Source organism: Equus caballus, chromosome 5 (assembly GCF_041296265.1).
Source record: "Equus caballus isolate H_3958 breed thoroughbred chromosome 5, TB-T2T, whole genome shotgun sequence".
Classification (NCBI taxonomy): domain Eukaryota; kingdom Metazoa; phylum Chordata; class Mammalia; order Perissodactyla; family Equidae; genus Equus; species Equus caballus.
Genome location: NC_091688.1, coordinates 29,447,729 through 29,461,137, shown reverse-complemented (window position 1 = coordinate 29,461,137; position 13,409 = coordinate 29,447,729). Strand labels below are relative to the sequence as shown.

Here is a 13,409-nt window from a genome sequence, read left to right as displayed (position 1 = left end):
CAAGAGTCTACTGTGTGCTCAGAAGTCTGCAGTAAATGAGACCTCATTCACCAAGGGGGTTAAATGATTCCATTTCTCACTAGGGGAGGGGGAGTGTCAAAAAATTATTTGATATTGTCATAATACTAGGTTATTATTATTTCAAGATATGTGATATATTTAGATGCATATTGACTTTTAAGAAATAGGTGAGGGAGTTTCTGTCAGTGTGAATTCTAGGCAACAACTTTTCCTAAGTGCCTCGAGGAAACAGACATTAGCACTTAGATCCACCCCATGGAAGCACTTAGTCAGATGACCCCAAAGAAAGAGCGCTCTAGCTGACCACGGCTCTGTCCCCAAATCCTGAGAAGGACAAGACAGGTCATGGGAATAAGGAGAAGGCCACCATCACCTGGGGCTCAGGAGGCCTCACGCACCTTTCCTTCCCACTCCCATTGCCAGCAGGACCAGTACCACCACCTCAGGCCTGCCACAACCACAGAACAGAAACTATTGTTATAGCTACTGTTAGTGCTACTGCCTATGGAAAGCTTACTCGGTGCGAATTGACTGTTTTAATTCTCACAACAAGCCTATGAGGTCTTCCTATTTTTCAGATGAAGAAATTGAGCCTCAAAGAGGTTTATTCATTCATTTATTTGGAAATACTATGGGGACACAAAAAGGAAGACGATGCAGGCACTGTATCAGGGAACTGGCCATCAATGAGATTAAAAGTCAGTGGGATAGTTAAGGAAGGAAAGACCACAAGCAATTGAGATTAGGGAAGACTTCTTGAAGGAGGCGGCATTTGAGCTGGGACTCAACAGCCTGCAAAATTGGGTAAGATTTGGTTGGGCCAGTGATGGGCAAAAGGCTTTGAGAACAAAGGCCTGGAGGGAAGCGCAGGTGTTTGTGTCCCATAGATGGATGTGAGACAAGGCAGGCAGGCAGGCTGTGGCAGAGCCTGAGGCTTGATTGCCTGGCTAAGGAGAGTGCATTTAATCTGAGAGGCAACGAGGAGCCATTGGAGGTTTGAAGCAGAGGAATACTGCCCTCAAAATTCTGCCTCAGTGAAGTAAGCGAGGCGGCAGCACAAGGAGAGAGACATCCCAGGCTATTGCACCTGCACAGGTACCAGGTTGGGTGCCTTCCCAGGTCTAACAGATTGGAGCTGGAACCCCGGGCTCCTAGATCCCCGGTCATCATTCCTCCTTCACCACATCATCTGTCTCAGATCTCCCTTGCCCCAGCAGCTTCCTGCCCCCAGCTTCTTGCGAGAAGCCCCTGGAGGAGCCTCACTTCTGAGCACTCTCTCAAGGTCTGAGCCAGCAGCCCCTCTCCAACTCTCCAACACTCTCCTCTTCGTGAGTCCCCATGGCAGTGAGGGGAAGAGGTTGAGACAGGTGGGATGAGGCGCTCTTCTCCGTCAGCCTCTTCGCTGGCTTGGAGTTGTGGGGGCTCAGAGCAATGGTAGATGAGATCTAAGGCAGCCAGCAGAGCACAAACCCATTAGCTGCCTGGCCCCCGAGTCCCTCAGCCCCGGCTGTCTTGTTCCATTAGAAGCAGCTCTGCTGAAGTGAGCACTTTAGAGCGGGGATGCACCAGGCGGCTGGCTGCTCCCTGAGAACAGGGTAGAAACACACTTGGCTGGCCTGTAGTCCATTTGCACTCTCAGCCAGGAACCGAATGCCTCCTGGACGCCCTGAAGCCGTCACAGAACATCGGGTCCCACATTTCTGAGCTGCTTTCAGCCCAAATTATTCCACCAAAGGCAGATAGGCAGCCAGCTGGCCAGGCTGCAGGCAGGCGCTCCTTCTCCAGGGAGTAGGATCCTTAGAGGGCATTGCTTTCATTTACTGAGGGTCTTCCTCTCGAGGAGTCAGGAGGCTGGACCTCCAACCAGGGAGAGAGGAGCCCTGGGTTCTGGTCTAGACCTGCCGCTTCCTCACTGTGTGATCTTGATCAGTTTCCTTCGCTGAGAGACTCCGCTTCCTCATGTACAGACCAGTTCAGTGGTTTTCAAACTCAGAGCGCATGCGTAGCAGGGGAGTGGGGAGGCAGAAGGAGAAGGTTTCATACCTCCCGCCCCTACTTCACCCAGACCTGTGTTGATTTAACATGTATATTAGGCTTCCAAATGTGCTTTCCCTGGAAGAAAAGACTTCATGGCTTAATTTTTAAAAAAATCATTAAACAAGATGATCTTTAAGATCTATTCCACCTCTAATATTTGCAATTTTTGCCTAAGTATTCTCTATAAATTATGCCAATATCTGAAGGGATCGTAAAGGTTATCAATCAATATCTGACCAGGAATTATCAGGCACAGACCCAGGGCAGGCAGCAGGGTTAGGGAGGGAGAAAGAGAGAGAAGCATTCTGAAGACTTGCAGGGCCTGCTTGAGTCCAGCCAACAGACATCACGCTTATGAACAGAAAGCATTACACACACACACTCACACTCAGGAAAATGTGGCCCAGATCGTTTTATCTGAAAGCTGCATAAATATCTTCCCCATGACATATTTGGTGTGTTTGGAAATTGCTCACTCCACTTAGATACTCCCCAGAGCAGGGACTAAGTTGTATACATTTTTTTTTAAATCTCCAGAGCCTGGTTCAATGAATGCTCATTGAAATGGACTTCTCTAGCACCTTTGAGCAACAGAGTGCACCTGAATCAATGATCATGTAGGTATAAAATACATATCACCTAGGTGCATAATATATCACCTAGGTATAATAATAATAATACCAACCTTACTGCCATAGAGCTTTGTAAGTGCTTAAGAAGTGATTTTTCGAATCTACATCTCCTTGGATATTCATAAAAAGCCCTCTAAGGTAATCAGGGCCAATATTTCTTACCCTACAACAGAGAAAAAGGAACTGAGGTGGAAATAAGCTAAAGGGGTTTGGAAAGGGTGACTCAGTCCGTGCCTCCATACTATCAGTTCAGTTCTCCTTTACTCCTCAAGATTGAAAACTCAACAACAGCAAAAAAGAGAAACACCAGAATGACAGAGCTTGGAACAGGAGACCCTGCCTGCTGCTCCCACACCAGAGCACCTCCCTCCTCCCCCTCCCCGAAATCCTACTTACCCTACATCCAGGTCACCAAAAGAGCATGCTCCCATACAAGCCCCGCTCAGACCCAATGATGGGCAAGGAAGATAGCATGCATAGGACTAGTCTCTCCAGGTTATTCAAAGTCCAACTCACCGTGGCTGACACCGAGGGCTTTCGTCCTGTGTCATCTAGTTAACTGGGCAGAGTTTTGCTGCTGTGTGGTTCCGGAGCCCAAGCCCACAACGCTGCTCGGTGTCTGAGGCTGTGAGCTTCACCAGCGCTTGGCAAGCTTAATATAGCTCCCAAAGCCAAACTTGGCCACGGCCTCTGCACACAGCCCAGTTGGCCAGGACCAAAGCTTTCAGCTGACCTTTCAACCCCAATCCCTCTGTACAGACATACGGTCCAGGAATAGCGGCCCTACCACTCACACGGCTATGAAGCTGAATTTGTTGGCCAGTTTGGCTCAAACAGACTGGAGCGTGGTTGCTAAAAGCAGCCTTGGAGGGACGATGGCTTGCCCACTCCCCACCCACAGCCCTGTCACTGTCTATCACCTCACTCTGCTTTATTTCTTCATAGACATAGTGATTGCTATTTGAATCTATCTTGCACATTCGTTTGATTTTTGTCTGTCTTGCCTGCTACAGTGTAATTGCTATGAGAGTAAAGACTTTAGCCACTTTATTCAGAGCCTGCCTCTAGAACCTAGCACAGTGTCAGATAGTGCCTGATACATAGTAGGTCCTCATAAATAATTATTTGAATGAATGGGGACGCACTTTATAGATTTTTACTTTTGTCCCAGAACTTTAAAATGTCTGTCTGTCCCTAACCTGTTCGCTTTGACCTTTCTTCCTGGAATCCATTCATGTGAAAAAGATGAACAAACAAACCTCTTCAGGGTCCCACCTTCTGAAGGGTAGGATATCACCAGCTCTGCCAATTACAGGGGGTGAGTGTGACACAAATCCATGGCCATCCCCACTGCTGTCCAGTCCCCACTCCTCTGAGTGGTTGCACACCCTCCTGGAACACAAGAGGGGGAAGTTCACAGGTCCCTTTTCTACGTTCCCTTCAGTTCCGCTCCTACATCTATGATAGCACATACAACACTGCATTGCAATTATCTGCATAAAGTGCCACATCCCTCACAAGACTCCTTAAGAGCACTGATTATTCCTCTTTTTTTTTTCTTTAAAGTTACATATCTAATTTTATTTTCTTAGATAATTAGATTTGCTGGTACTTCCAGAAACATATTAAACAATCCTTTTGATATTGAACATTATTATCTTTTTTTATTGAAGTAACCTTGGTGTATAACATCATATACATTTCAGGTGTACATCATTATATTTCAGCTTTTGTATAGGCTACATCATGTTCACCACCAAAAGTCTAGTTGCCATCCATTGCCATATACATGTGCCCCTTTACCCCTTTTGCCCTCTGCCCACCCCTGCTCCCCACTGGTGAGCACCAATCTGTTCTCTGTATCTATGTGTTTGTTTGTTTATCTTCCACATATGAGTGAAATCGTACTGTACTTGTCTTTCTCCATCTGACTTATTTCACTTAGCATAACACTCTCGAGGTTCATCCATGTTGTCACAAATGGCAAGATCGCATCTTTTTTACAGCTGAGTAGCATTCCATTGTATGTATATACCACATTTCCTTTATCCATTCATCTGTCAATGGGCACTTAGGTTGTTTCTAAGTCTTGGCTATTGTGAATAAAGCTGCAATGAAAGTAAGGGTGCATATATCTTTTCAAATTAGCTTTTGTGTGTTCTTTAGATAAATACCCTGAAGTGGAATTGCTGGATCATAGGGTAGTTCTATTTTTAATTTTTTGAGAAATCCACATACTGGTTTTCATAGTGGCTGCACCAATTTACATTCTCACCAGCAGTGTATGAGGGTTCCCTTTTCTCCCCAACCTCACCAACAGTTATTGTTTCTGTTCTTTTTAATAATAGCCATTCTGATGGGTACACCTACTTTTTGTGTGTGTGTGTGAGGAAGATTCACCCTGAGGTAACATCTGTGCCAATCTTCCTCTACTTTGTATATGGGATGCCTCCACAGCCTGGCTGATGAATAGAGTAGGTCCAAACCTGTGAACCCAGGCCGCCGAAGTAGAGTGTGCAGAACTTTAACTCCTGGCCATAGGGCAGCCCCATACCTACTTTTTAGTAATAGCCATTCTGACAGGTATACCTTCTTTGGAAAAACATGTGTTCAGAACCTCTGCCCATTTTTTAATCAGATTGTTTGGGTTTTCTTTGTTGAGTTCTATGAGTTCTTTAATATTTTGAGTATTAACCCCTTATTGGATATATGATTTGCAGATATCTTCTCACAATTGGTAGATTGTCTTTTCATTTCATTGCTGGTTTCCTTTGCTGTGCAGAATATTTTTAGTTTGATGTAGTCCCATTTGTTTATTATTTCTTTTGTTTCTCTTGCCTGAGGAGACATATTCAAAAAGATGGTGCTAAGACAAATGTCAAAGAACATCCTGCCTATGTTTTCTCCTAGGGTTTTTATTATTTCAGGTCTTACATTCAATTTTTTAATCCATTTTGAGTTAATTTTTGTGCATGGTGTAAAATAGTGGTCTACTTACTTCTTTTGCATGTGGACTGTCCAGTTTTCCCAACAACATTTATTGAAGAGACTTTCCTTTCTCTGCTGTATGTCCTTGGCTCCCTTGTCGAATATTAGCTGTGCATAAATATGTGGGTTTATTTCTGGGCTGTCAATTCTGTTCCATTGATCTGTGTGTCTGTTTTTCTGCCAGTACAATGCTGTTTTGATTACTATAGCTTTGTAGTATATTTTGAAATCAGAGAGTGTAGTATCTCCAGCTTTGTTCTTTTTTCTCAGGTTTACTTTAGCTATTCAGGGTCTTTTATTGTTCTATATAAATTTTAGGATTCTTTGTTCTATTTCTGTGAAAACTGTCATTAGGATTTTGATAGGGGTTGTGCTGAATCTGTAGATTGCTTTGGGTAATATGAACATTTTAACTATGTTAATTCTTCCAATCCATGAGCACGGAATACCTTTGCATTTCTTCATGCCTTTGATTTCTTTCAACAATGTCTTATAGTTTTTAGGGTCTTAGTTTTCACGTCTTTCACCTCCTTCATTAAATTTATTCATGGATGTTTTATTCTTTTTGTTGTGATTGTAAATTGGATTATATTCTTGATTCCTTTGTATGGTAGTTTGTTGTCAGTGTATAGAATGCAACTGATTTTTGTATGTTGATTTTGTACCCCGAAACTTTACTGTTTTTGTTTATTATTTTGAACAGTTTTGTTGGTAGATTTTTTTGAGTTTTCCATCTGTAAAATCAGTCATCTGCAAATAGTGAGTTTTACTTCTTCCTTTCCAATTTGGGTAGATTTTATTTCTTTTTCTTGCCTAATTTCTCTGGCTGGGACTTCCAACATGATGTTGAATGAGTGGCAAGAGTGGGCATCCTTGTCTTGTTCCTGTTCTTAGAGGAATAGCTTTCAGTTTTTCACCACTGAGTATGATGTTGGCTGTGGGTTTGTGATATATGGCCTTTACTATGTTGAGGCACTTTCCTTCTATACCCATTTTATTGAGAGATTTTTATTATAAATGAAGGTTGAATCTTGTTAAATGCTTTCTCTGCATCCATTGGCACCATCATGTGATTTTAATTCTTCAATTTGTTAATGTGGTGTATCAAATTGATTGATTTGTGGATGTTGAATCTCTTTGCATCCCTGGAATAAATACCACTTGATCTTAGTGTACAATCTTTTTAATGTATTGTTGTATTTGATCTGCTAATATTTTGTTAAGGATTTGTGCATTTATGTTCATCAGTAACATTGGCCTGTAATTTTCTTTTTTTGTATTGTTCTTGTCTGGTTTTGGTATCAATGGCAACCAAAAGAAAGCAGGTATAGCTATACTTATATCACACAAAATAGACTTCAAGCCAAAAAAGATAACAAGAAACAAAGACGGACATTATATAATGATAAAGGGGACAATCCACCAGGAAGATATAAAATTTGTTAATATATATGCACCTAACATAGGAGCACCAAAGTATATAAGGCAATTATTAACAGACCTAAATGGAGAAATTGACAGCAACACAATAATAGTTGTGAACTTTAATACCTCACTTACTTCAATGGATAGATCATCTAGACAGAAAATCAACAAGGAAACATTGGCCTTAAAAGAAACACTAGACCAGGTGGACTTAATAGATATATATGGGACATTCCATCCAAAAGCAGCAGCATACACATTCTTCTCAAGTGCACATGGAACATTCTCAAAGATAGACCATACGTTGGGAGACAAAACAAGTCTTAATAAATTTAAGAAGACTGAAATCATGTCACGTATCTTCTTTGATCATAATTATATGAAACTAAAAATCAACTATAAGAAGAAAGCTGTAGAGATTAAACAACATGCTACAGAACAACTATTGGATCAATGAAGAAACTAAAGGAGAAATAAAAAAAAAAAACCTGGAGACAAATAAAAATGAAAACAAACATACAAAAATCTATGGGATACAACATAAGTGGTACTAAGAGGGCAGTATATAGCAATACAGGCCTACCTCAAGAAATAAGAAAAATCGCAAATAAACAATCTACACTACACCAAAAAGAACTAGAAAAAGAAGACCAAATGGAGCCCAAAGTCAGTAGAAGGAAGGAAATAATAAAAACCAGAGCAGAAATAAATGAAATAGAGACTAAAAAGACAACAAAAAAGAGCAATGAAAATAAAAGCTGGTTCTTTGAAAAGATTTTTAAAAATGACAAACAGCTACACTCACTAAAAAAAAAAGAGAGAAGGCTTAAATAAATAAAATCAGAAATGTAAGAGGAGAAATCACAATGGAAGCCACAGAAATGCAAAGGATTATAAGAGAATACTATGAAAGCCCAACAAATTGGACAACCTAGAAAAATGGATAAATTCTTAGAATCATACAACCTTCCAAAACTGTATCAAGAAGAAACAGAGAATTTGAATAGACCAGTCACTAGTAAAGACATTGAAACAGTAACCAAAAACCTTCCAAAAACAAAAGTCCAGGACCAGACAGCTTCTCTGGTGAATTCTAGTAAACATTCAAAGAAGATTTAATACCTATCCTTCTCAAACTCTTCCAAAAAATTGAAAAAGAGAGGGCACATCCTGACTGATTATTCCTCTTTCAATCCTTGGCAACCAATAGGAAGATCCTGGGGTCACTAATTAAGTCAGCATACATCACAGCAGTAGGTGAATGCAGTATCATGACAGAGTGGGGGTCAGAAGACTTGGAGTCTAACCCTAGCTCTGTTGCTGACTGGCTGTGTGAGGTTGGACACATCACTTCAGCTCACTGAACCTAGCTACTTCATCGTAGGATGAAGGATTTGGACAGAATTAGTGGTTCTCAAGTGCTGATGAGGTGCGGTGGATTAGAATCCCCTGTGGGGTTTTTATAACCTGTACAAGGGTCAAAATATGAGATGGAGGAGAAATGTGTACTCTGAAAACGATCCTTCAGATGAGAACCATTAGATTATAAATTGGGGTTAAAAGGGCTGGCCAAATGTGACCCACAGAAGTATTTTGCTTGGTCTGTGGAATGCTTTAAAGTCTTTGAATGTGAATGGCTTCAACGAAAGGGGGCAGCTCTCTACAGACTCCACCAACTCTGTTGACTTATATGCACCCTCATTCACTCACTTGTGTTACCTGCCTGGTCCCCGACTCCTGTAATCCCTATGTTAGACGATCTCTAAAGTCGTCCCCAGATCTCTAATCCATGGATCAGTACATTTCTGAAGTCCTCACTGTCTCCAAAATTCTATGGTTCCACATGGCTTTCCTTTCAGACCCGAGCACATGAAGTGTCTTGAAAGGGACTCCAGGGATGGTCTCTGACGTTCTCTCTGTGGTAATAAGAAATGTTAATACACTGCGAGTCCTGCCTCTTCTCCAAAACTAGAAATTCAAAGGAGGCTTCAGGACCTACTAACTCTGCTTCTAGATGTCCTGATGGTCGGGGCAGGAGGGAGTCTGGCCCAATACTGAGATACGAATATAGTGAGAAAGGAGGGTGTGGTCGATGGGATTATCGTTTCTAAATCTTCACTCCTCCTAATTCTTCACATTTTCTGCATTGTGTCTTTGTAGTATCTCTCACTAGAATATGAACAGCCCATTTCCCTGCCCCACCAGGGTTGGGGTCATCCATACAGTTCTCTTTAGGCTGGTAGGATACTAATGGACATGATGTAAGCAGAGACTTGACTATACTTTCCTGATTTGGTTTGGATTTTCACACTGAACTACCATGAAAAAAGCATGCCCTAAGAAGATGCTACTCCTTCAGTCTGGGAAATAAAGAACAGACTTGCACTCAGCCTGTAGCCTAGCCCAGCTCATCCACCATCTGAATCAGAACCATCCTGGCCAACACATAAACTTGTGGGTGAAAATAAAAGTGTGTTCTTGTAAACCATGACAATTCGGGGATTATTTTTTATGCGGCATTATTACGGCAATAGCTGACCACTGCAAGAAGGGAAGGTTGATGATCTCAGTGTGATGTTGCCAGATGGAAGTAAAAGGCATCTGGCCATCCTGTAGGCTCCTCAGAACAGCCATGCAGTGTGTACCATGCACACACCTCCTCTCTTCTGCTGTAGCAGAAGGCATGAGGAATTAAGGTGAGGTTTCCTTTCTGAATTCCCACAATCTTTTCCTCTATCTCTGAGACAACATGTAATGTAACACAGACTGCCTTGTTCTAGATTTATCCATGTGCCATACCTGCTATTTTCCCTCTCAACTATAAGCTCCTGGAGAGCAAAGACTACGTCCTGATCATTTTGTATCCCGTAGAGCATGTAGTAGAGCGATGGACGTTTCATTGACTTGAAAAATACTCGGTGTTGAGTTGAGAAGAATAAAGTGGGCCCACCCCGTGGATGACAAACAGCCCTGAGAGATGCTGAAATCACAGCCAGGGCTGAACCATTAAAACCACAAGGGTGGTTCCCTTTTGGCCACAGTCTCCTGGACCATGAGGTCTTGTCAGTTCTCTGAGCCTGTCCTGCCTAAGGACACACTTAATGAAGGCCCTTCAGGAGAGAAATCTGCAGAGACAACCCAATCCCTACAGCAAGCACACATTAAGCACCTGCTGAGTACTGGCTCCACTCCAGGAGCAGCCTGGGTGAAACTGTTTAAGGTGGCTGGAAAGTCCTTAGAGAGGAAGGACACTTACCTGAGAGCTGGGTGGAGCAACCAAATTGATTCCCGGAGGGGCTGCCAGCGTTCCTGAGGGTGGGCCCATGGCAGAAGTGATGACTCGATATGGAGAACCCAGGGCATTAAGGGGGGTCCCCACTGCACTCAGAGTCCGTGGGGCACTCACTGGGGTGTCCGTGTAGCTGGAGTGGCTGTCCATTGGTTTCCCTGTGGACAAGGCTGCCGATGGGCTCATGGACGTGGAGCCAGAGTGGCCGGGGGAGCCTGTAAGGAGAAGAAGAGCATGGGTGATGGAGGCTGTGGAGCACCTGTGAGGACAGAGCCCCCACTTTTGTTTCCTGCATCTTTACCCTTTTTCCAGCCACATCTGCATACCTGTGAACCCAAGGTGCTCACACTTACACTGAGCTGGTCAAATAAAGGCAAGCAAAGAACAGAGAGGGAAGAGGGCCCGCTCTAGGACAGAAATACTCATTGAAGTTTTACTTCTCTGGTGCCCTGCCTGGAATCCACCTTGGATTGCATCAGATCAACAGCCAGGGCCACAAGGGACACAGCCTACAAGCCTCTGGGCCTGGGCCACTGTGGCCTGGGCCGGCCAGACAGGGAAGGTGAGTCAATATCAAACCTCCAGGTCGGGGGTGGAGTGAGCACGTGCCCAGGCTGCTCCAGAATTCCCTGCCTCAAGCTCATATTGCTCTGAGAATTGGGGCAGGGCTAAGCCTGCAAGTCAGGAGAAATTCATTCACTCACGTGCAACAAGCATTTATTAAGGTGCAGGTACTATGCCAGGTGCTGGGGATTCAGAGCTGAAGAGAAGACACTTCCTCCTGTCGGGGTCACATTCCATAATGATGATGGGGAGGGCAGAGGCTATTATGAGACTCTCGACTGACTGAATCTTTTGCAGCCTTATGCCCATTAGGTTCTTGTCCTGCTTGTGTCTATAGCACAGGGTTTATCAACCCTCAGGGAAGAAGGCTCAGGAGGGCTGAGCATGGCTTAGTGACCACAGAGGCCCAGGAAGGCAAGTGTGGACAGGCCTGTGCAGACCATTTCTGCTTCCAGGGATAAGGAGCTGTGGCCAGAAGCGTGTGTGGAAGGGCTCTGGGCAGATGGTCATCTGGTACCATTTTTCCCAGACAGGTTGAGCCCAAGTTCTCTTATGGTCAGTCACAACTCAAGATGAAAGAGAAGGAGGGTTCCCCACTGTCATCTCAGGAGCCCAGCATGGAACATTCTCTCCAGAAGAGAGGAGCTATAAACCTCAGGATCTGCAGCCCCAAAGCAGAGATGAAAATCAAGAGGGCAGTCCACCCGGAGTCACAGTACTGGGTCGCTGCATGGGTCCATGTTCGTCCAAGGACTACCTCTTGAGTGCCTACTCCATGCAGGGCACAGTCCTGAGCCTTTAGGAGACATCAGTGGGCACGAAGTGTAACGTTAGGAGTAGAACGCAGCGGGGGATGTGCTCCCTTCCAATTCTGGAGGCGGGTAGGGAGCGTCAGAAGTATATTCTTTGTTTTTATTGGGATATAATTGACATATAACATTATACAGTTTCAGGGGTACAACATAACAATTTGATATTTGTACATATTGCAAAATGGTTACTACAAGAAGTCTAGTTAACATCCATCACTACAGATAGTTACCCTTTTTTTCTTATGATGAGAACTTTTAAGATCTACTCTGTTAGCAACTTTCATACATACAACACAGTATTATTAACTATAGTCACCATGCTGTACAGTACATGCCCAGGACTTATTTATTTTATAACTGGAAGTGTGTACCTTTTAACCTCCTTCACCCATTTCACCCACCTCCCACCCTGGCCTCTGGAACCATCAATCTGTTCTCTGTAGATATGAGTTTGACTTTTTTTTTTAGATTCCACATATAAGTGAGATCATATGGTATTTGTTTTTCTCTCTCTGACTTATTTCACTTAGCAAAATGTGCTCTAGGTCCATCCATGTTGTCACAAATGGCAATATTTCATCTTTTTTACAGCTGAATAATATTCCACTGTGTGTGTGTGTGTGTGTGTGTGTGTGTGTGTATTTATATGCCACATTTTCTTTACCCACTCATCCATTGATGGACACTCAGGTTGCTCCTCCGTCTTGGCTAGTATGAATAATGCTGCAATGAACATGGAGGTGCACCTATCTTTTGAGTTCGTGTTTTCACTGTGGAACTATTCTTAAACATAAACATCCCACTGGAAAAATGTCAACCTGGAGTTTCTCTTGGAGCTTCTGCTAGCTTAGTCGAGGTCCACCTGTGGAGAGAACAGTCACTCCCACATCCAGGGAAGCTGTGACCTTCTAGTCACTCTACCTAGAGAGTTTCAGTCTCTCAGGACAACTGTCTCATGAACAGATAAATCCCCATCATCGTGTTCTAAGTACCACAACTGAGGATGAACCACATGCTGTGGGTCCACAGAGGAGTGGTGAAGGCGTTCAAATGAACACGTCAGACACTTACTACACGTCCTGAATAGCATCAGGCAATTTCCAAACATTAACCCATTCTATCCTGACAATGAGGCTGTGAGGACCGTTTCAACCTTTTACAGATGAGAAAACTTAGGCTCAGTCTTATCCCCATGCTGCTTCCTAGGGTGACTTGTCCCCACCTCCATTGTCTAGCAAGCTCCTATTCATCCTTCAAGGTCTAACTCAAGGGTCACCTCCTCCAGAAAGCCTTCCCTGGTGTTCCTGGTCTGGTTTGATGCCCTTTTCTGTTTCCTAATAACAGCCTGCGCTTACTTGTATCTTAGCACTTAGTGTACTGTGTTGCTATATTTGTTTATTTCCCTGTCTTTTCGACTAAACTGAGAGGGGGGAAAAATAGTGCCTATTTTTGTTTCCCCACTCGTAGCACGGTAGCTGGCACTGCCTGGGTAGGAAATGGCAGAGCCTAGACTCAAACTGTTAGTCTGCAGCCCACGCTGTCTCCTGTGTGTGCTGTCAAGGACAGCAAAGATGATTTGGAGAGCCATCGCAACGCAAAGTACAAGATGAATCCATTATGAAGTGATCTCAAGCTGAAAGT

At 43.5% G+C, this 13,409-nt stretch overlaps 1 protein-coding gene across 4 annotated transcripts in view; it reads right to left on the bottom strand.

Moving 5' to 3' along the window:
* Positions 1-13,409, bottom strand: part of RXRG (retinoid X receptor gamma) — a 47,063-nt gene that overhangs the window by 20,215 nt on the left and 13,439 nt on the right. For 3 of the 4 annotated variants that reach the window (XM_023640805.2, XM_023640806.2, XM_070266801.1), the window contains exon 2: positions 10,360-10,607. In XM_023640805.2, coding sequence (XP_023496573.1) covers positions 10,360-10,607 — 248 coding nt within the window. Of the gene's footprint in view, positions 1-3,206; positions 3,346-10,359; positions 10,608-13,409 lie in introns of those variants that run through there. The other variant, XM_023640807.2, reaches the window with a different exon arrangement.